Here is a 25008-nt window from a genome sequence, read left to right on the forward strand (position 1 = left end):
TGAAAATTACCTTTTTTTTCCTCTATATTTTTCACAGCTAGCTGTTTATCAGGTTGCCCCGACCTGTTGTGTAAGCTTGTGTTTACAGCTGTTTTAAATGAAGAGATGGAATTCTATGTCAATTTAAAATTGCTGGGTTGCATCAGAAGCAGCCTGTGCAAGCGCTATAGTCTGAGCCTTACTCAAACGTAACAGCAGAGTGTGACTGAAAGGTCCCCACTTCAAAGAGAGACCTGGTTCAACCCTACACATGAAAGACCCTGCTGCACCTCACTACTGCCTAATTATTGTCAGCTGCCTGGTGGCTGACTGATCCGCCATGTCTGGGGCTCCGTAAAGGAACCTAGCCTTGCTTATGCTGCAGTTACTAGCGCTGAACCACTGCACACCCACATACAATCTAAATCAAAAGAAGGGAATAGATAGGTGGGGAGATAATAAAATACACTTCTTTTGTAATCTCAGACAATAACTTCACAATGATTCAAAGTGTCCACTAAATCCAGACAGTGCTTAATTTTGACCTGTCCAGTCACTGGAAAAAAAAAAATACTTTTTGTCTTGTTTTACAGTTATATACATTTGAAGTCAGAAGTTTACATACACAGGTTGAAGTCATTAAAATTCATTTTTAACCACTCCACATATTTAATATTAGAAGACTATAGTTTTGGCAAGTAATTTAGGACATCTACTTTGTGCATGACATGAGTAATTTTTCCAACAATTGTTTACAGACAGATTGTTTTACTTTTAATATCACAATTCCAGTGGGTCAGAAGTTTACATTCACTAAGTTAACTGTGCCTTTAAGCAGCTTAGAAAATTCCGGAAAATGATGTCAAGCCTTTAGACAATTAGCCAATTTGCTTCTGATAGAAGGTGTACTGAATTGGAGGTGTACCTGTGGATGTATTTTAAGGCCTACCTTCAAACTCAGTGCCTCTTTGCTTGACATCATGGGAAGATTAAAAAATCAGCCAAGACCTCAGAAAAAAATTGTGGTTCATCCTTGGGAGCAATTTCCAAATGCCTGAAGGTACCATGTTCATCTGTACAAACAATAGTATACAAGTATAAACACCATGTGACCATGCAGCCATCATAACGCTCAGGAAGGAGACGCATTCTGTCTCCTAGAGATGAACGTAGTTTGATGCGAAAAGTGCAAATCAAACCCAGAACAACAGCAAAGGACCTTGTGAAGATGCTGGAGGAAACAGGTAGACAAGTAGCTATATCCACTGTAAAACGAGCCCTATATCGATATAGCCTGAAAGGCTGATCATCAAGGAAGAAGCCACTGCTCCAAAACTGCCATAAAAAAGCCAGACTACAGTTTGCAAGTGGACATGGGGACAAAGATCTTACTTTTTGAAGAAATGTCCTCTGGTCTAATTAAACAAAACTTGAACTGTTTGGCCATAATGACCATTGTTATGTTTGGAGGAAAAAGGGTGAGGCTTGCAAGCCGAAGAACACCATCCCAACCATGAAGCATGGGGGTGGCAGCATCATGTTGTGGGGGTGCTTTGCTGCATGAGGGACTGGTGCACTTCACAAAATATACGGCATCATGAGGAAGGAAAATTATGTGGATATATTGAAGCAACATTTCAAGACATCAGCCAGGAAGTTAAAGCTCGGTCTCAAATGGGTCTTCCAAATGGACAATGACCACAAGCATACCTCCAAATTTGTGGCAAAATGGCATAAGGACAACAAAGTCAAGGTATTGGAGTGGTCATCACAAAGCCCTTACCTCAATCCAATAGAAAATTTGTGAGCAGAACTGAAAAAGCGTGTGCGAGCAAGGAGGCCTACAAACCTGACTCAGTTACACCAGTTCTGTCTGGAGGAATGGGACAAAATTCCAGCAACTTATTGTGAGAAACTTGTGGAAGGCTACCCAAAACGTTTGACCCAAGTTAAACAATTTAAAGGCAATTCTACCTAACAATACTAACAAAGTGTATGTAAACTTCTGACCCACTTGTAATGTGATGAAAGAAATAAAAGCTGAAATGAACCACCACTGGAAAAAAGTTAATTTGTTGAATCTAAAACGCAGGCTTTGAGGCAATACAAGGAATCATATTTGCCCAAACCCACACATATGTTTTCCCGTATAAGCTATGTACCTTAGTATAGTATCTTGGTCTATAAAGCCATTTGGTGCTATCAACTCTGTGTTGGAACTTGGTAATGAAGTTTGCCCATCACCTGTGTTTCCTGGAGCTTCCTCAATTGCAGAAAGTGACCAGAGAAGGGGCTTGGGAATTCTCTGAGCTGTCAGAAGATATACTGTGAGAAAACAGCTGTGCTCCTCAGAGTATTACATAATGCACATTTCAGTGTTTGCGGCCAAGAGAAAGCTTGATTGCTTTCAGCTGGAGCGAGTTCAGTGTAGACAGTGAAGAAACGCAATAAAGGATAAAGAAAGCAAAAGCAGGCCAGCTGCCTGGTCCAAGGGTTGCATGGGGGACATTAGAATGAAAGTGAAAGGGTTGGCTAGTGAGGGTGGTGGACTCCAGCCATCAGGTGTTGAGCCTCTATGGGCCTTTGTAAAACTAGGCAGACTCAATGGAAATGTATTTTTAATGGTATCATGTACATATACTGCCTCAACTCCAGCCCCCTCCCATTGACCCAACTACCCACGCCTTTGTGAAAATTTACAGCACAGGATATGCAAGCAGTGTGATTCATTATCTTGTCAAACTGGGCTTCTCTGGGACAGACCGGGCTTAACAATTGAGAGCTGCACTGCCTTCGCCTCAGATCTCTCTGGGGCTTACGCAACCCTGCTCAGACGTGTTCCAGTTCTACTGACTGTGATGTGTTTCTGTGGGTCAGTCGTCTGCCCTCCAGCTGCCAGTGAGCCTTGAGAGTATAAGTTCACTACATCTCACATTCTGTTTCTCAACCCTTAATGAAATGCAACAAAAGCTATTGATAGAACAACTTAAAAAAGTAAAAATAAATAAATATCTAAGTAGTCCTACATATGGTTCAGGATTGGTCTAAAAAATCAGAGCCTGATTCTTTACTTGCCATATCTAAAAAAAACAAAAACATTTAAGGCGCAGCTTCAAATACTGATTGCAAACTTTCAAAAAACATTCAACGACAAAGAGAAGAGCACTGTAAGGACAGTTCTGCCTGATTTGGTTGACAAAGAGACAGAGAGTAACCCATTTTCACTGTGGCCAAAAAAAAAGGCCTGCCTGTCTGAGGACTACACACCAACAAAGGCCCACGTGGCATACTGTTTGATAAAGGACAGATGGATAGATGGGACAAACAGACTCAGCCCCCCAACCCATTTCTTAGCTGATCCTTGCTAATTGGCCAGGCTGCCTTGACTGCCTCTAATGGTGTTGTTTACTGCCTCTGTCTCATTCCCCAGAACACTCCACCTGCTCTTCCAGCCTCCAATGAGGAGCTCTGAGAGTCGTAATGGGTGGCACTGCTCAGGGGGGAGGGGGCAACAGGGGCTCTCTTGTTGCACAAACAGCCGCTCTTTGAATTAACCACACTTGCGGGTCACTGGCAAAATAATCCCTCTCTCCTCTGCCGCAAGAAAGGTTGATGAGCTGTTTTCCTCAATGTTCCTCTATGTTCTCTTCTCTGGCTCTTCTTGACAGTGAGAGATAGCGTCTTTGTTCAAGTTGGGAGAGACGGTGCCAGTGGCTGGCGTCCCTTGTAAGGAGTGGATGCGGTGCACGTCGGCCCCTGATAAGATTTCATCACAGTTGGCAGACAACCTCTCGTCATTCCCAAGCACATCACCTTGTTCACCCTCCCCTTCATGGCCCCTTTGCCCCATCCCTGGTCTTAGCCTAAGCTCTGAAACTCAATTGACCAATATTGCATCCATTAAGGGCTGATTCATACTCCAGTCACAAGGGGCCGAACACAGCTATCCATCTTGTCCCCTGCTCAAAGGATGCTGTTTACCTTCCACTGGCAGATCGAGGGCTACTCTTTCAAACCATCCCAGTATGGTAAAAGCAACCAACTTTAACTGTGATGTCACAAAAAAAATTGACAGAAATGTTTATTTGTATTGACTCATTTTAATTATATTCACCGGTCTACTGAGAAAGGCTTTTTTATCTGTACTCACTTACCATTAAATCTGACTTCTATGTTTCCCATTCAGTGTGGTTGTCCTCCTACTCTGACGCTAGCTTAGACTCTCTCTGTTGTCTTTGCCAGAGGCGTAAGAACACATCTGCAGTTGCACACGCTCACAAAATGAGCTTGTTTTCTTTCCAATCATTCCAAGGCCAGTAAACCAATCTTACCTCTCTCTCTCTCTCTCTCTCTCTCTCTCTCTCTCTCTCTCTCTCAGTTTCACATAACAGAGCAGTAATCAATCAAGAGTAAAATAATAATGAAAAATAACCAAATAGAGCTCTCTCACTTTCTCTCATACACATGACCAAATAAATGTAAAACAGCAGGCAAAATTGTGATCCAATCTGTGCTGGACTGCCAGTTCACCACACTGTGGGGAATGAACATCAGCACACCCATTGTTTGATATGAACATGATGCTATAAGTAAATTAAAACCATAATTAGCAGATGAACCAGACCTGTCTATATTCCAGCAGGACATATTAATGTTCTGAGCATTGATATGAGATCACCAGACCTGCATTTTCCTTTTATACTCGTGCCAATTTGCCTGCATTTGCTTTTTGACCAGATAATCTCTGTGTTGGTTTAGAAGTGTCGTTTGAAGTACTGGTCTGTTTCAAGTTCACACACCAGCGAAAAAAACCCTGCATTTCCATGCAGTTGAGCACATGGAATTGCAATGAGCTGAAGACAGCCGGTGCATGCGCGCAGAGGCGTGCATCGCCACATCGATTTCCACAAGTCCTTCTTATAATAGCTTCTGAATCATAAATCTAGGCAATAATATGCAGCATTTCCAAATCCCTATTACTGTAATCTGCTACTAGAAACCAGCCTGTCCAACAACACTATGATTGCAATCTCCTGGTTTACATTGGTTTAAAAAAAAAAAAAAAACATACCTTAAAAATGTTACCCTGGCACAGGGATGTGTCAACGTATGTCTGTTTAATTAACAAGTAAATCTCGCTTAGGAGTTAAGTACCGCAGATAATGGGCTAAAATCATAAACATGTAAAACATATATTTTTTTATGTTTTTTTTTTAATCACAGCAAATTGTCATACATTACATTGCCAAAGTGATTTTTATTTATATTTATTTATTTTATTTTTTTGGAAAGCAACCTTCTCCTCTCCGTCCTCACGCGCACCCTCGCGGTGGAGGTAATAAATAATACATGACGATCGGGAACTGCTCCTGATTTCGTCTGGCTTAAAAAACATGAAGCAATCTGACAGATGCGAATGCATTATTTAATGACAAGTCGCTTTTTGTTATTCAAGCGCATTTTCTCCGACCAAATTATGTGCGCCTCAACAAATCGCCATTCAATCAATTACGTGTAAGGCACATGAATCATCTCGTGCAATGTAAATAAACGCATCTGATTCTGTCAGTGACATCTATCTTACCTTAAGTGCACTCTTTTCATTTTTTTAAAGGAATATTATAAACAATTCCTTACATTATAGAACACAAAATCACTTCGCTCTACTGCTAAATAATAATAATAATAATAATAATAATAATAAAAATAGTTTTAGCCACGCTCATTTTGTATGACATATAAAAGCAGAAAAAAACTTGCATCACTGCGAGGGTTGTAAGAGCCAATTAGCGGAATAATTTGCAGAAGAAAAAGCGCACACTGTCAGTGAAGTTGTGAATGTCTCCATAAGATCCATATCCGCACAAACACGCATTATTTACGAAATCTACAGTGCAACTCACTAGCACGCACAAGCTGTCTCTCTCACCTGCTGACAGTTCTCCTCCAACGACGGTATCGCCGAGAAGTAGCCCGTGTCATGTACCAGCTGAAGTTCCTGAAAAATGCTGTAATTCGCCAACACGTCCATTTTGATGCTCAAGAAAAAAAGAAAAGAAAAAAAAAGAGAGACAGCAAGTTGCTTTGATCCCCAAGTGTTTTTTTTTTTTCGTTTTTTTTTTCTTCTTCTTCTTCTTAGCCCACAGCCAAAATCAGAGAAAGCAAAACAATACTACAAATCCTCCGTGTAGTGTATTTTACAGTACGTAATTTTAGGAATACAAGAGCGCAATAATAAAAAGGAAGGAAAAAAGAAAAAGAATTGTTGTCACTTAATTGCAATCCCCGCGAGCTCTCAGAACCTCAGCCTGGGAGAGGGATGCAAACTCGGTGACACGGACAGTCCACCTATTTCCGCATTGCCGGATTGCTCTGGCTCTTTCCAGCTGTAAATTCCAGGTAGCTTTTCTCTTGAATGTCGCGTATCATCAAAGCAAGTTGCTGGGCTCGCGCTGTCTCGCGAGCGAGAGGAAGCCAAGTGAGCTGAGGGGGGAGTCGCTTGTTGTCAATCAATTTCGTGCGTGACCATGTATGGTAAATAGGGTTGATGATCTCACTGGAGTCCAAGGAAGGCGGCGCTAAAATGGCCAAAAAGGAGGATCCATATTTGAATATTATAGTGCGATTGGCTCGTGACTGTTGTCAATCGGGCCGTAGACAGCAGTGAAAGGGGAGCTATTTTTAGAGAGCTATATAGCAGCGGCAGCTCTCTTACAGCCTGAGAAAACGCAACAAACAGAAGTAAAAGTTAAAATAGTGTTGCAGTTTGTAATGTGGGGTAATTCTGGGTCTGTTTGAAGTCATAGCAGAATTGTGGATAAAGTTGCAGTGAACAGCTGTTCAGAAAATGAGACTGGTTTTGAGATGTGATGTCATCAGGCACATGCGAATGCTGAAAATAAAAAAGTCTGCGAAGATCCCAAATGTTCCAAAAACACTATGATTAAGGGGTTCACAGACAGTATGAGATCAGGGCTACTTTGAATATTGTAATTTTGAAATAAGAGGCTTCAGCACTTTTGATGGCGTTGCCACAAAAGGAACATCTATAATTGCAACTGTTTCTGCAACTGTTGGCATTGATTTACTGTTCTGATCTAGTTGTTGTGTAATGGATAATTGACATATTGGCATGTTTTTCACACCAGCCAGAAACAGTTTAAAACAGATAATATCTGAAATCCATATCATAGCCAAAATAAAATAATCTAGGTTAATGTTTTCATATTATTAGTAGAACTTGTATAGGTGGTATTCTAAGCTATAGGAATAGTTAACTATGGATACACTAGTTTAAATAAACATCACAAGGCTATGGAGTTTGTTCCTGCTGTTCTTGTTTTGTTGTAATGTTTGTCAGTCTAATTTCATTTAAATCTCTGTTTTAAACAGGTGAACCCTTGATTATGAGATTATGTGGTTCATTGTAAAACCCTGCAAGCAATCAAGCCAAGAAACAATAAGAACAAAAACAATGACAAATGATTAATTACATAAACAGACCTGTGATGTTATATTCTGTCACAATACAAGTATGTGAGATGAGCTTCACAGATGAAAAATTATTTTCAAATCTATTATCAAGTAGTTTTTTCGTGCTCTGCATGTATACTACATAGACAAATGCTCTGTGTCCCACTAAAAATACACTTTAAACTACCAGATAAAGACACTTAAACTAATTTTCTTTCAGAAAACCTCTAAATATTGTATGTTTTTATATGCATGTTCTCAAGGTAATAATTATACAGTGCTGACTTATAAGATTTGTTTTCTTTGCCGTTCGTTTTACTAGGAAGCCTCCATTATTAGTTTGGTAAGGTTCTCTTTAAAATTAACTCGTTCCACATGGCAATTCAATGAATATACTACGTGTGGAAAAAAATACCATTAAAAAATAATTAAAATACATGTTTGATGTAATTTAAAAAGCAGAACAAAAAGGAAAGGACATGTTATATTCAATCATTGATTCAATCATCTTTTTTTGTTGTAATTTCTCATAGCATAACTGCAGTCAACACAGGTTAATTGATGTTTTTCAATTTATGAGTACTGTATAAACTTAATTCTGACATGTTGTTACAGTAGATAGTTAGTTGAAAGTCATCTTTGCATCCAGAATTACACTGACCTTGTTGTTTTGATTGAAATTCACATTAGCTACTGAAATGACACCAAAAACACACAAAATGAAATGTTTATGTACATGTAAACGTGACAGGCAGTAGAAAAGTGTAAGCCTGACTGTGCAATGTGAAAGAGTGTTTTAGTTGCAGTGAGTAATTGAGTTTGTGCGTTGTGCTTTCTGTCTCTTCCGTCACTTTCCCAGGGGGACATTGGTCTTTGTCTCATGGAGTACCAGGGCAGATGGTTGCTAGATTGGCTGTTTCAGGACATTTTCCCTATTGATTTTTACAGGTCTCCCTGCCAGAGAGAATTAGCTGGAGTGGGGGTAAAGGGGTGGATGGATGGATGGAGTGCTGGAGGCTGTTCTGCAAGACTCACTAGCCTCTCTGTCTCCAACGAAAATGTACACTAGAAGGTATACGAGGTGTTTGCAAATAAACATGAAAGTGTATGTGGTTTCCTGTGTTGCAGACTCACGCAGCAAAGAGGGTCAGATGCTGGGAGACACAACTGAGTCCTGCCTCATGCTCATTGGCCAGAGAACTCTGCTTAGGGACTGAGGATGCTGGAAAGCAGAAGCAGGTGTGTGCTTTTGTGTTATTGCGCAGTGGGTTAAGGGCAGGTGCGAGTCTGCCAGGCTCAGTGGCACAGCTGGGCAGTGTAAGCCCTGATGACTGGCTCATAACTCCCTCCTGTGGCTAACCCTCTGTCCCACCAAGTCTGAAACAGCTGGTTCTTACAGAGCCTAGCCCTGACTGGGCAAAACAAACACCTTACAAACTGGGCCATGGACTAGAACACAATACTCACCGGATGCCCTGCAGTTCCTGCCTCACAGGTTTACCTTTGAGGCTGAATAGTTACATTTTAAAGAAACTGCATTAAGATGTACACACAGACACTTAAAGAAGAAAAAGGTAATCATTTACTGATCCTCATGTCGTTCCAGATTCGTTTGATTTTCTTTCTTCTGTGGAAAACAAAAAGAAATGTTAGGCACAATTTTCACACTGCCCTTTTAAGTTGTTATTTTTTGAAAATTGTCTCCTTTTCATATCTCTCAAATCTCATTTCTGCATGCGCATATTCACAACATATCGTGCCATGTCAGTGAGACCAAAACGCCACTGGTTCTCTTATGTTTCGCAAGCGAATACAATGTAGACACAATTAAGATTTTAGAGCTACTGTCCTGGGCAAGTTTTTCAGGGAATTATAACTTAAATTATTTCTTACACAAAGCTCTCATATGGCATCAGAAGACTTGGAATATAGTGCACTTGTCATATGAACAACCTTTATGGTGCTTTTTTGTCCGCTTTGCAGCAAATCTGGCCTAATTACCAACCTGGACCTGGAGTTACATTGCTATACCTAAAATTCTTAAATGCTTTGTTGCACGTATTGCGGAAGTTTCCTGTCGAAATTAACACTAGAGGCGCTACAACAACAATTACTTTTATTCACTTTAACACAAATCATGAGTAAAAGGCAGACCATCAGTTCATAAACACTTACTTTTCACCCTGTTCCTCACACAGTGCTATCTTATGACATCTAATATCTTTCACATGACTTGTAAGGCGATACATTTCAACGTTTGAATTACATAAACAACTACATTTACAAGCTTGTTTGAGTGTTGTCAAAGTGCGAGGTGATAGAGCATGCACTTGCGATGCAAAGTGCTGGGGTACGAGTCCTGAAGAGCATGTGAGTCGACACCTGAGGTGGAAATAGAAGTACCACATAATGACGTGGTTGCATCAGTGATTGCATTTTTCATGTTACATTTGCTTTTTTATGACACTATTGATTAGGTTTAGATTTAAGGTTTAGGGTAGGGAGTTTTAATTTTTTTTATTTATAGCATTGATTTTTGGTTGACTCATTAGAGCATTAACCTTAAAAACCTCATCTGTTCGGGAGAACATTTAACTCGCTTTTAATGCCACACATGGGATAGGTCTGCCATATAATTATGGCATGTTTTTGTTGTATGGAAAAGAGCAGCATTCTTCAAAAATTCCATAAAAGGTAAGTCATACAGGTTTAAAATAAGGGTGAGTAAATTATGACATAATTTAAATTTTGGGGTAAACTATTCTTTTAAACAGGATGTTCAATCTAGACATCACCAGTGTCTTCAGTTTTTAGGTGTCATGTACTGTATATAATCCTGCTCTGTTTCGACCTTAATTAGTCATGCTTACAATTATTTTTTTCCCGTTTTGGTGCCAAGGTGATATCATGTGAATCTGCTGCTGCTTGGATAGTCATGGCAACTGATTTGTTTGCGTAAACACATGGGGGCTGACTCTTCTCCCCTGCGGTCCCTTGAGTTACTGGGATTCTCACAACTCCTAGCAGCTACAGATACAGTTGTACCATTACTTCACCCTGCTGCTCCACACACACAGGGGAGAGCATGGCGCCACCCCTGTCTGCTCACCAGGTCCAACTCCCTGAGCAACCCCTACCCGCCGACACTGGGGCGCTCTTCACCAAACATATCCCTCCAGACTCCAGCGCTTATATCACAGCCGTCCACCCTCTCATCTGAGACCTGTGATCACACTAGACTCTCTGACATCCTTTTAAGTGTTCTTGCACAGTGGGAGCTTACGGCTGCAAGCTCACAATACAGGAGAGTGGAGTCGCTCGCAGCGAGCAGAACATTAATATTGGTGAGATGAAAAGGGAAGCCAAAGACAGACTTATTTTTAGTGATGATGAATTCTGCTAGCTGAGTTTGCAAACACAAGCTTGCTATGATAAAGCGATACCGAAAATTTTATGTAATGCACTACGCAGTGTTTTACAGTCATATTAATTCGTCATCGCTGATCTCAGGCTTGATGCTGGACTTTCGTTTGGTTATAGATCAAGCCCTTGTTGGCAGTGCAGTTGTCGCCTACGTGGCAGAGTGTGGGAAGTGGAATCAGAGGAGAAGTAAAAGGATGCAGCATGAGATCATAAGAGTCACGCTGAGGTAGGAATGAAATTATATCACTAGTGGGAATTGTCCCAATTAGGTTGGACTGGAGCACTGCCACAGAGATGAAAACATCCACTCGCATTAGACTGCCCCTCTTGTAAACGTGCAGTGAGATTTCCCTCCTCTCTCTCTCTCTCGCTTTTCATGCTGTACCTCTCTTGATTTCCATTTCTCTCTTTCTAGTTCTCAGTGTCTGTGTTGCTCTGTCCTGTCTCATCCAGATTAATTTTTCTTTACTCTCTCTCTCTCTTACCGTCTATGCTTGTGTACTACGTGACCCTGACCTCTAGCACCCTTTGCTCTTGCATAAGAGAACACCTTTTATGAGGCTTTAGATCAAAGGACATAGAAGACAATGAAAAGGACCCCACCCCCCAGCACGCACCATTACCATCTTTTTGGGGGGGGGGGGTCCTCTTTTAAAATAAGTTTTTCTTATTTGAAACCCTTGAGAACACAATGATTAATTTAGCACAAGGAATAATACGTTGGATGATAAAGGGAATACATTTATCTCCTCTCTTTCATCCTGTCCATCTGACTGTGTGCAGGAGAGCCCAGGAACCTTGAGTTACGGAGAATCGCGTAAATTCAGTCGCAATTACAATCAGAGCGCCTTGCTCATCTACATCTCTTCCAGAAACTCCTGCTGAGACCGTTACATACCTTCGCCTACATGCCTTTCTTCCCTTACATGATTTGTGAGCTAAATATTCCAGTTTTGTTATTCAGTAGTAGCTTTGTTTTCTTTACTTAAATTAACCAGAACAGAATAGCACAAATGTAGTCTGCAATTTCTCTAAGTTTTTAGAACTTTACAGCCAGGGTGTCATGCACCGCCTTTTTAGAGATTAGACATGCACACAGACAAACAACTGTTTTAAAAGTTAGTAGTTTCATTTTGTATACGTGAGCACTGATAGTCCAATGGTAAATCTTTACTTTAGCATTCAAGGCAACCCAAGATCAAAAAACATTCTTTTATATATATATATATATATATATATATATATATATATATATATATATATATATATATATATATATATACTGTATGTACTATAACTTCAAAAACAAATAGTTTCTGTTAGAGTGTAAGCGTTCTGTGGCAGCCAATCAAAACTGCTCATTATGGCAATGTAGCTATATGTTACTTCATCCCCCCTTCACAGGAGATTCTGAAGGGTTCTGTAATTCATTTGTATTAACAGAGTGACAGAAAATATGACCAATCAAATGTATTATTTTCACCTTGGGGGTCGGGTGTCAGCAATCTGCACCTTCCTGCAATCTATGCTTTGAATGCAAGTCAGGAAAGTTTCCCTTCCTGCATGTCATGTTTCCATCTCCACCTGAGGCTACGATGAACAGTTGCACATATCCAGCAACAGTAAGAGTAAGCAATCTTAAATCTGTGGATGATTTACAGTGAAGAGTCCGAATTACATAATTTTCTTCAGATGAACAGAATAATAGGCAACTGTTAAGGATTGAAAGGTTTCCCGGATTATGCACTGCACCACACAGATATACACTACTGGTCAAAAGTTTTGAAACACGACTGAAATGTTACTCGTGATCTTAAAAATCTTTTGATCTGAAGGCGTATGCTTAAATGTTTGAAATTAGTTTTGTAGACAAAAATATAATTGTGCCACCATATTAATTTATTTCATTATAAAACTAAAATGTAATAAAAAAAAAAGTTTTTGAAATTGATGACTTGGAGCAAATAATAAAGAAAAGCAGCCAATAAGTACCCAACATAGATGGGAACTCCTTCAATACTGTTTAAAAAGCATCCCAGGGTGATACCTCAAGAAGCTGGTTGAGAAAATGTCAAGAGTACATGTCTGCAAATTCTAGGCAAAGGGTGACTACTTTGAAGATGCTAAAATATAACACGGTTTTGATTTATTTTGGATTTTGTTTAGTCACAACATAATTCCCATAGTTCCATTTATGTTATTCCATAGTTTTGATGACTTTACTATTATTCTAAAATGAAAAAAAAAAAAAAAAAAAAAAGAATTATAATAGTGTTTCAAAACTTTTGACCGGTAGTGTATATACAATGTGTGTATATATATATATATATATATACAGGGTTGGGGAGTAACGGAATACATGTAACGGGATTACATATTTAAAATGCTAAATATAAGTAACTGTATTCCACTACAGTTACAATTTAAATAATTGGTAATCAGAATACAGTTACATTCAAAAAGTATTTTGATTACTGAGATTACTTTGCATTTTATTGTCATTTGTTTCATTTAATATTTAGTCCTTTCAGATGGAAAACATTTATACATATAAATGATGCGATCCAAAGTGCATTTGAAAAGCAGTGAAACACTTTCTTATGATGTATTACATTCATACGAGCAGACAGAGAAGTAAGTTTGAAGTAAGTCTGGAGCAAAAGAAATAGAAATAAACCTTGTGTAAATTGTAAGCTTTATGCTAAGCTAAAATGCTATTTCTAGCCATTTTACATGCACATGTTACCAGGCACGATCATATTTTTTACCAAGAAAATTCACGTTGGATCATAATTTCTTTTTTCTAGTAAGACCTTTGATATTAGGGCAAAGATCGCATTCTTGATAATAATTTTTATATTGTTTTCCTGTAAAATATCTAAAAATCCTTACAATTTGATTTATCTTGTTTTATAAACAACACTGCATAAGATATTTAGGTTTTTCAAAGAATGTATTTTTAACATGTGTATTTTGTCTTACTGTACTGGCAGAGTTTTTATAGTCAAAACAAGTGAAAAACTCTACCAGTGCTGAAGAAGTAATCCAAAGTATTTAGAATATGTTACTGACCTTGAGTAATCCAACAGAGCATGTATTCTGTCATCTGTAGTGGAATACATTTGAAAAGTAACCCTCTCAAACCCTGTATATATAAATATATAATGCAAAATTGCAACTGAACTTGTGATTTAATTTAGTTTCGAGTGACATGAGGGTATATACGTAGATGATGAATTTTCAGTTTATGCTGTATGATCTGGACCATGAAACTCGATTAGACTTACCAAATTTAGAAATGTGAATGAGTAATTTCTGCCATAGCATTTAGGACAAACACTTTTTTAACCTCAATAATTGTTATAAAATATACTTAAATTTTATTATTATTTGTTTAGGAAGTTTTTTTCAAAATCGAATGTACTCAAAAATCTGAGGAGGCATGTGCAGTTTGAATATGTTTTACGTTTCTGCTATGCTTAGACAGAGAGCTGGAGTATAATGCTTCTTTCTGGTTTAGCATGTACGGCGTCAGGGGCTTTCAGTACAGCTCCATTGATATAGCACACTGGGCTGTAATCTCATTAATAGCCTATGCTCAGTGAGGCTGACCGGGCAGTGCTCGTCATGCTAATGGCATTATGGGGGAGAAAAGAGTGGGCCTCACAGCCAAGCATCACTTCCATCCATCTGACACATTTAGAACTCCCTCACATTGCCCCCCAAACACTCTTCTCTTCTTTTCTTTTATATCAAGCCTTTAATCACATTTTCAGACTGTTAGATTCTTTTCTGTTTCAAAGCATATATTATGTTTCTTTCGTGTTTTTTCATCGCACTTCTTTATAATTTTTTTGCATGTATTCTCATTTTTATCTCTCCCTCTTTTATCCCCCATTTTAGTGTACATCATCTTTGTCACTCAAAGTGTCTGTGAACATTTGGTGTGTTCTCTATCTCTCTGTCTCTCACCTTTTCTCTTTCTCGCTGTTTCTATCTCACACGTTTTATCTTGAAATGTCTCACTAACTTGATGTTTCCATGTGGGAATCTCAAGATAAAACACACACAGCAACACACTGACAATGAATTGCCATTTTATGAAGACAGAGAGTGAGTCTGCTTCATGGATGGAGTTAGGAAGGTCATTCCACCAACATGGTAGAGTAAAACCGAAAGTCCAGGAAAGTGTTTTGGTTTGGTACAACAAGGTGCCGCTCATTAGCCAACTGCAGGCTTCTGGTGGGAACGTAGCGCTGCAGAAATTATTTTAGGTGTGCTGGAGCAGACCCAGTGACAGTTCTGTATGCCAGCATCAGAGTCTTGAATTTGATATGTCAACTGGCAGCCAGTGAAGATGTGGTGTAACGTGTGCTCTCTTTGGTTCATTAAAGACCAGACATGCTGCTGCATTCTGGATCATTTGCAGGGGCCCAACTGCACATACAGGGAGGTCTGCAATTAGAACGTTTCAGTAGTCCACTCTAGTTATGACAAGTGACTGAACAAGAAGTTGTGTGGCATGTTCAGAGAGGAAGAGTCTTATTTTCCTTATTTTGTAGAGTGTAAATCTACATGATTGTGCTGTCTTTGAGATGTGGTCTGTAAAATGGAGTTGGTTATCGATGGTTACCCCTAGATTTCTGACCATTTTGGAAGGCATTATTGTAGTTGAACCCAGCTGAACAGTGATGTTGTGTTCAACAGCAGGGTTGGCTGGAAAGATGAGGAGCTCAGTCTTCGCTGGGTTAAGTTGCAGGTGGTGTTCTGTCATCCAGGCCGAGCTCTCTGCCACACAGGCTGAGATTCCAGCAGTCACTATGGTGTTGTTGGGCTGGAAAAACAAGCAGAGCTGTGTGTCATCAGCTTAGCAGTGGGAAGAGAATCCATGTGCTTGAATGATGGGTCCTAGTGATGTTGTGTATATAGAGAAGAGAAGTGGCCCAAGCACTGAGATCTGAGATACACCAGTAAGCAGCTGATGTGACTTGGACACCTCACCTCTCCAGGCAACCTTGAAGGACCTCAGCGTCTCAGTGACAGACAGCAGGGCAGTCTCAGTGGAATGTCCACTTTTGAAGCCTGACTGATTGTCATCCAGCGGCTTGTTCTGGGAGAGATAGGCAGAGATCTGATTGAAAACTGCCCTTTCAAGTGTTTTTGCCATGAATGGAAAGAGAGAGACTGGTCTGTAGTGTTCTACTTGTGTTGGGTTAAGTGCAGGTATTTTAAGCAGCGGGATTATTCGAGCCTGCTTAAATGTAGTGGGAAAAATGCCTGTAAGTAGAGATGTGTTAATTATGTGTGTGAGTACAGGTAGGATGGATGGAGAAATGGCTCTGAGAAGGTGGGAAGGAGTGGGGTCAAGGGGACAGGTGGTGGGGTGGTTGGAGTGGAGGAATTTAGAGACCTCAGTGTCAGACAGAGGAGAGAACATAGAGATTGAAGAGCTGCATACAGGAAGCGGGTGTTTGAGAGGGTGTGGTTCTGAGAATGTATTGCTGATGGCTGTAATCTTAGTAAAAATGTGGTGAAGACTTCTGTTGTCAGTGAGGTGTTAGGCAGTGGAGGGGGAGGACAGAGGAGTGTGTTGAATGTTCTAAATAATCTGCAAGTGTCTGTGGTGCTGTTGATCTTGTTCTAATAATAGGTCGTTTTTGCAAATGTAACGTTATCTGAAAAAGATCCAAGCAGAGACATATACTTACTCAGATCTGCTGGATCTTTAGATTTCCGCCATCTCCTTTCAGCCACCCTGAGGTCAGTCCGATGTTCACGAAGAATGTCAGAGAGCCAGGGGCTGGGCGGTGTCATACGTGCTGGCCTAGAGGAGAGAGGACAGATGCTGTCTAGACAGTTTGTTAAAGTAGAGCCTAGCGTGTCTGTGGCAGTGTTTACATCCTGGGCAGAAAATAACTTTTGTGAGGAAAGCAAGGTAGAGACAGCAGTGGAAAGGCATGTGGGTGAAAGAGAATGGAGGTTATGGTGAAAGGAAACCAAAGGCGGAGTCTGTTTTAATATAGATGGGAGAGTCATGTTGTATTGAACAAAGTAGTGATCAGAGGCATGTAAAGCAGTAATAAGAATATTCGTGTTGGTACAGTTACGTGTAACCACATCCCAACTTACATCCTAACTGCCCACACTATCCATAGGCAATATGATGGAGAATCCAGCATGCAAATTAAACAATGACTTTCACGAGGTTTAACTTCTTAAAAGGATTTTCTATTCTGTGCCTGTTGAGGTTCATCCAGCATTACCCATTTTGTTTTTTGGATTTTGGCATCCCTAGTAGAATGAGCTAAACAGCAGCTATCTTAAAGATGTACTTAATAAGTTTCTGTTTATGTCATCTTGAACTTAAGGCCAAAGGATACTTCGGGTGTTCGTGTTGCAGAATGATCCACACACAGTATGTGTGACGCAAATTGAGTCATCAGCACAGCCACACGGCTTGACCGCGCCACCTAGATTTTCTTGACTCGCGCACGCAGTCCTCGGTTGTGCGCGTCATCTGTACATGCGCTGGTCATTGACTGTACTAAAAGAGTGTCACAAAACAGTTGTAGTGTGCATGCCTTGAACGCGTTCCTATCCGTTCGCGGTCAGAAAAGTATACACACAAAGGCAACGTGGTCAACCAGGTGCGAGGTGATCCGGAACATGCAAAAGCAAAGTATACCTGGGCCTTTACACTGACACCTAGGGGTGTGGATGCAGCATAATTCAAACGCAATAGTTTTCAGTTACAGATGCCAATGTAGACATTCACTATTCACAGTAAGCCATGATGAATTTAATCCATGACTGAAAGTGTCAGGGTGGCTACTGATATTAAGCAAGTAGTATACAGCTGGTCATGTGATTCTAACATGGCCACCTCCGTGAGGGAACCCTTTATATGTAGAATAAAACAGATGAAGTGGTCATGAATTTATAAATATGTTTTAAAATTGCAATTAATTTCTTTAGGAGTAAAGTTTTTTTTTTTTTTTTTATGAGGACAATATTACTGAGTGCACCTTTTAAAGATGTTTTAAACAAAACACTAGTATTTTGTGAAAACATTGTGCTATATGAATCTGTTATAATGTGATAAATAATGACAGTATTTATGTTTTGTGAGTGTTCCAGTAATAATCCTAACAAAAAGTGCTTAAGCATCCTACTGTTGCTTTTATTACCACCTCAGGATGAACACAATTTTGTGTTTGCTAGCTTCAATATTTTATGTTTGTCTGTTGAACTTTTGTGTTTATTTAAAGGTTTAAAAACCTTTTTGAAATGTGTATATATTTAAATGTATGTTGTTTTGACTTTGTGTAGGGGTAGTTCACTCAAAATGAAAACTCTGTCATCATTTAAACATAATTTGTAAAATTAGATGTTAGGCATAATGTTAGCCTCAATCACTACTCACTTTTAATGTATGGAAAAATATGCAATAACATTTTATGGTGACTGGTTCCTGTTGTATTCCATGGAAGAAAGTAATATCAATTTGAACAACATGAGGGTGAGTAAATGATGACAGAATAAAAAAATAAAACAATTGGGTAAACCTTTAATAAGAACCCTTCCAAACCCCCAAATAGTTTCAACCAAGGGAGAACTCCAGTATTGCCATAATCATCATGTGTGAAATGGGTAGAACGAATAGGGTGGGATTTAGGCTGTTCAAAGCAGTTGTAACTGCACCCCCTTCACCTACCATACAGAGTTTTGCTATTACCATAGAGAGGACCACACTGAGCCTCAAGATATGAGTGCTGACACTCAATACACAAATGCACACATACATTCTTTAAAGCAATATAACAGTCATCCAGCTACTGATATTAAACCCCAAGCCCCCCTGTGCTTGTTATTTTATTAATAATGAAGGAGAAATATATCCTTCTGCTGTGGAAGGTATCTGAGTTTAAGCATATTCTCTCGCTAATTCTACATTGAGAATTTAATAAAGAAAAGCTACATAAGCCAGTGTCAATGATGCACTGCAGTGCAAACAGCACGAGACAATGGTGTCTGTTTCTTCTGATATTTACGTAGAATTATAATGGATGGCTAAAGTACATGCAAGCATTTAAAGGAATAATTTATCCCAAAATGATAATTCTCTCATGATTTACACAGCCTTATGCTATTTCAAATTTGTATTACTTTCTTCTGAGGAACACAAACAAAGATATTTTGAAGGATACATGATGACTGTTTGTCAGTGGGGTCCAAAACCATCAAGCTCCAAAAAGGACATAATGGCAGCATTAAGGTAATTCATACAACTCCAGTGGTTTAATCCATGTCTTCTGAAGCGATACGATCAGTTTTAGGTGAGAAACAGACCAAAAAGTAACTCCTTTTCACCATAAATCTTGACATCTGCAGTCTCCTTGGCGTGTTCATGAGAGAACCCAATTACATTTCTTAGCAGTTGACGCATGCACAGAGTACATGTACAGCGCGTACAACGTAGAGCTTCAGAAGACATGGATTAAACCACAATTGAGTCATAAGGATTACATTTATGCTGCCGCTATTTCCGTTTTGTTTCTTGAAAGTAGGGGTGTGCAGTGAAGCCATTATCTGTATCTGTATCTGATGCTCTGGCATAATGATCTGTATCTGTATTTTGATGTAACCGGAGGTGGGTGGGGCTTAAACAGGAAGTGACTCAAAACTAAATAAAACACATGTTTCTGTTTGCATGTGTTTGCCTGTGTATGTGTTTGTGCCTGTTAATCAACAAATGTTTGAGTACGTGGGTAAGTGTTAGTCTGTGGGAGCATGTCATCTGGGGGCACTGACACACACACACACACACACACACACACACACACATACACACACAAACAAACACCCTGCTTTGGTGCCCTTTGCTTGCAGTTGGATGGCGTTTGAGCTGGGGCCAGGACAAAGCTGTGCACTGGTGGACTGTCACTCCAGCTTAAATCTTCCCTGATCAAAGCCATCCCCCCTCTGAGTTGGCCAGTCTTCCTCCGCCTTGCCTCTCTCCTCTCCCCAACCTTGACTCTTGACTCCAAGCCAGATGCATGGACACTGGGCCGCTGCACCACCATGTGGCCTGGCACTTCCAAAAAAACAAGGGTGAGAGACTGTATTGTGAGACAGACCGAATACTGATGATCCCATTGAGACATTCTTTATTAAGTCATAAAAGCAGAAGCTATGGGCAGACTGTTCATTTATTAGAATGACCTTCCTTTTGATGATCACCCCTTGTGAGCTGTGATTTTTACTGCCCAGGTAATAGCTGTTTATACATACATGGTATACAACAATCAGCCACAACATTACAACCACCTGCCTAATATTGTGTAGGTCCACCTTGTGCTGCCAAAACAGCACCAACCCAATATGGTCAATATAACCATGTATTTCCTCATAACCATATAATTAGAATTATGCGACAGTGTAGTGTAATCCCTCTGGTGGGCTGGGTTTTACAGTGTGATTGACATTTTAAAATAAATCTTGTTGAGTGTACTCACAGGAATTAATTACGTACCAATTGTGTCTAACGTATTAATTTGGTGAGATTATATGAAGCATTAACCAGACCCTTATTAGTCATGATTATTCAGTCTATTTTACGCCTTGAAATCTCATTTCAGTAAAGCCATTTTTGTTTCTTGTCTTTTCTTTGACTTTTTTTTTGTGTGTGATTTTTCCAGGATTAGCCTGCAGAATTAACTCACCCAGCATCCCCAAACTCCCATTACAGGTTGGAGCAATCTCATCACACTTTGCTTCTTTTCAGTCACTCAGCAAGATGCTCACCACATGACAGACTTGTGCACCATTACGTTTGGAGTGCTGTGCATGTTTGTCATAAAATAAATTGCAAATAAATGAATTCATAATTGGACGTAGGGCTCATGCTGAGAAACAAGCCCTGCACAAATGATTAAATTGGGTTTTATGGGTTTGTCACTTGGTGATGCCGTACTGTGTCAGTGTTTGTTGGGGGGATGCTGAAGTAAGATGCTGGATTGCAGTAGGAAGTCCCACATGCCTAGGGAAATCATAGCATGTATCTTTAGCACACTTGTCTCTCATTAGTGAGACGTGGTTTGATCTAGGCTGTATTTTTGGCTCTAGTATTTTTTGTGTGTGTTTTGTGTGTAACAGCAGGGGTGATGTCTGGTATGTCTGGGGGCACTGGAAGGCTTCCTTGCAGGGTTTTTGGAGGGATCATGGACTGTATTTAAGCTTCAGTGATAGAGACAGTCCACAGTGGTGTGCTCTTTTCTTCCTAAATACCACTTATTCTAACTGTAGCTTACTGATGCCCGATAAAAATAATAATAAAAAAATAAAAAAATAAAATGCCCATTGGAGAAAGGTGTCCTGCCAATTGCCTCTAAATGTACCTCTAACCCTACCCTTATACTGCATTCCATTTTACTTGGGGAGTCTGAATTTCCATCTTCCTGTTTGGAAAAGTGCACTAGAAGGCCACTTGAAGTTAGAATCTTTTTTTTTTTTTTTTTTTTTTTTTCTGATAGACTGGTCGGCCAGTAGTTCCAATTTTTACTTGCCCTACCAACATTTTCACTTGTCCCAAAGCAAAAAAATTATAGATTTGAATAATACATTTAGCAAAATTATTATTATTTTTTTAATAATGGCAGATGATGGTAAACATTACTGATTGATTAGTAATTTTCAACCCATTCTTACTCATTTAAGACATTCTCGCAATTTCTACAAAACCTCATCTATGTCAACTAGATAATGTTACCTTGGTTTAAATCAGAAGATTTTTGCAACAGCACTGTTCAATACTTCACAGAAATCCAATTGTTTCAGTTTGCAAGGCATAAAAACATATCTACAAGATCAACAGGTAAAATATAGTGAGATCCAGTATATTGACAATGCAGCAGTGACCCAATGGGGCAAGAGACAGTATTGTCATCTGGTCCGAAACTCTCTCACACTTGCCCAGTACCAGCTGACCATCTTTACTTTTGAGCCCTGCATGATAATGAAACCCGTTTTCTACAAAATTTGTCAAGACAGGTGTGTTAAATATGGTAAGTTATCTTTTCTGTTGCAATTCATATACTGGCAAAATAAATGCTAGCATTGCCATTTTGTTTCACTTTGTTTCATGTCATTTTACAAGCATTGAATAACAGAAAACTACAGGGTTAGAAGCCAGAGATATTAAGTAGGAATATCCCACATCCATCTTTGAGTGGAATAAAATTGATTCAGTGCATTACCCCTAAGGCCTGTCAGGTAATATATGGGGCACCTGTGTAGTTGTAATACTGTTTTTGCTGGAACAAAGACCGTTGTCATGGTTGTAGCCATTCTGATCTCTCTTCATCGGAAAATGGAAACTCAAATGTGTTTCTAATGTGAGTGGATGGGGCAAGACTTTGAACAAATAGCAGCATAGACAGGGTGTGCGTGGGTCGATAAGGCCTATATTTACTGATGGAGAGAGGGCTGCAAATCATTCATAGGAGGAGTTCATCAGAGCATTATAGATACACTCACTGATTCTCAGCTGGAGGGATTTGGGAACCAGTCATTTTCACGGCTCCCCAGTGGTAAGAGGGAAGGTCACAGGCTATAGCCTGGACAAGATATCAAAAGGCTGCCTGGTTTAAGGGTGAAGTTGAGAGGAGAAGAGAAGAGAGAAACAGAAAGAGAATGTGAGAGAAAGAGAGACAGTCAGAAAGTGCATTCTCAGCAGGGTAAGCAATAGTGGTATGTTGGTGCTTCTTGTGCCAAGAAAAAAAATAAACAGCAGAAACAGAGAGGAAACAACATGGGAAAAACAGCTATGGATTACACAGGGGGCCAAGAAGGCCATGCACTTACAGTGAATTAAACAGGCATGGAAGGAGGGGAAGGACAGATAGAGAAAGTCAGTACAAGACAAAACTGTGAGTTTGACCATTTCTCATCTAACCTCAGATTGTCACTTGTAGGTTAATTTGATGCTAATGTGACCTGTCTTGTAAGAGGGATCATTTCCGGTACTGCTTGATATTAAATAGAAAACACCTGTGCAATAATAAATGAGGAATGACATTAAAAAAGTAAATAAAAATAATAATAATAATTTGTCAGTTGTACAGCCGAGTGATTGTTTTCTTTAAGGCAAATATAATATGAAGTGTCTTGTCATCTCTCACATATTTTGACTTTATTTCCCAGAAAATTGTATTGCCCAGAGGTTGGTCTTTCATAACTTAGGTGAATTAATAGAGGTCTCAGTTATGTTTCTGTCAAGTATCAACTTTGTATGAGACATTTCTCCTATAATTCCATACAATTCTTGACATACAGTAAGATTACAGACCTTTAAAATAATTCTGGATAGCATAGCTCAGAAGATTTGGTCTTGAAAGTATTCAATGAGATGTGTTTGCATTCATATTTTCTGAATTTTGATTGCAGACTTTGGTATATTGTACAGTTTATGACACTGAGATCTCTTTCAAGACAAAACATGAAATAACTTGGGACTGTTTCTTAAGAGAAAAATCTGTGAAGCAAAAGTCTTAAATTGCTCTCTTTAATGTGATATTAAAGAGATTTAATTTGTGATTTTTTTTCTTTCCTATCGGTCCATCGAACTGTGAAATATAACATTTTCTCATTCTTATGTGGGCACATTTGGGATCTGTACTGAGGTTACCAGGGGTCAGTAGCTTAGGGATTGGTCTTTCAACAAGGGAGCCATGGCAACAACACCCAGAATGTTAGCTGCCAGGTATCGACCTCAATAACCATTGGAGCGCCTTAAAAAGCTGCCAGAGCCCTGGCCCAGGAGCGGCCGAGATCAAAGGAGCAGTCCATCAATATCATCTTGACTGTCAGCCCACAGGTAACTCTTCACCATCACACTCAAACTCACCCGCTGATCAGAGACAAAACCATTGTCAGATCAAATCTGAATCCAATTTAATTTTATATTGCACCCTTATTTTTACCCTAGAGCACTGCGATACTTTGTAGAGTTGGATGTACCAAAGCAATTGAGAAGGAGTCAAGTTATGGAAAACCTAAGAACAAGAAAATGATTGGACTTGTTCACATTTTCACAGGTCAGATAATGCTAGTTTCAACTAATGAAGTTTTCGCTGTCATTTAAAGGGTTGAGAAGTGTGGAAAGTTAAATGTAAAGTTAAAGGTCAGTTCAAATGAAATAGTCATGACTAAATTTAAGTCTCTTTTTGTTTAATCACCACTTTGACCTGCAACCCACCCGCCACATTGTTGTTACACGAGTCGGTGGAGATCTCAGCCAGAGCGCTTCTGCAGGTATTGACCAAACACTGCTGCCCACATCAATAACCACTGCAGTCCAGCCGTGTCTCTGGAGCAGCACAAATGAAGCAGATAAAGAGATGCTTTTGCTCATCCAAGCTTATCTGAGCTTGTTTCCTTTCCAACAGTTTTCACATATCACTGCTGTTTCTCAGGCAGTGTTGGGCAAGCTACTCAAAAAATGTAGCTAGCTAAGCTACCAACTACTCAACAATAACAACAAAAAAAAAATTTGTTAGACTAAGCTAAAAGCTACACTTCAGAGAAAGTAGCAAGTTACACTACAAGCTACATGCCAAAAGTAGCTTGCTACATTTAAGCTACTTCGGGTTTTTTTTCCCTCAACCAGATGCACCGAGCATACTGTCATAGACAAAGCATCTAAAATACTAATCACATGATGTTTATCTAAGCCATGGTACAGTATAATGCAATACAGTATACAAGTATACAGTATGGTGCAATATGAAACGTATGTGCATGTAAAAAAAAAAAAACATGTACATTTATACATGCTACCTGTACAAACCCATGTGGTCAAAATGAAAAATCAAAATTTATACATTTTATTTTCATATTTATACTATTACTTCTACAAATCCATGACCATTTGAACATAATTTCCTTTGCACATTCCTGTATAAAAACTCATACATATACTATTAAATTTATCCTGTGCTAGACACAGATATTATTCTGCATCTAGCTGTTATATTTCTGTATGTACTAGAAGATGCTTCTGATCAGAGGCTAAATTCTTTGTGTGTGTCTGTGTGTGTGTGTGTGTGTGTGTGTGTGTGTGTGTGTGTGTGTGTG

At 39.4% G+C, this 25008-nt stretch overlaps 1 protein-coding gene across 1 annotated transcript in view; it reads right to left on the reverse strand.

Moving 5' to 3' along the window:
* Window positions 1–6463, reverse strand: part of LOC127448104 (Krueppel-like factor 7) — a 61334-nt gene extending 54871 nt beyond the window's left edge. Inside the window, exon 1 of the mRNA XM_051710399.1 lies at window positions 5909–6463. Within this exon, the coding sequence (XP_051566359.1) occupies window positions 5909–6010 (102 nt within the window). The 5' untranslated portion in view covers window positions 6011–6463. The remainder of the gene's footprint in view (window positions 1–5908) is intronic.
* Between the last annotated feature and the right edge of the window lie 18545 nt (window positions 6464–25008).

Source organism: Myxocyprinus asiaticus, chromosome 11 (genome assembly GCF_019703515.2).
Source record: "Myxocyprinus asiaticus isolate MX2 ecotype Aquarium Trade chromosome 11, UBuf_Myxa_2, whole genome shotgun sequence".
In the NCBI taxonomy this organism is placed as follows: Eukaryota; Metazoa; Chordata; class Actinopteri; order Cypriniformes; family Catostomidae; genus Myxocyprinus; species Myxocyprinus asiaticus.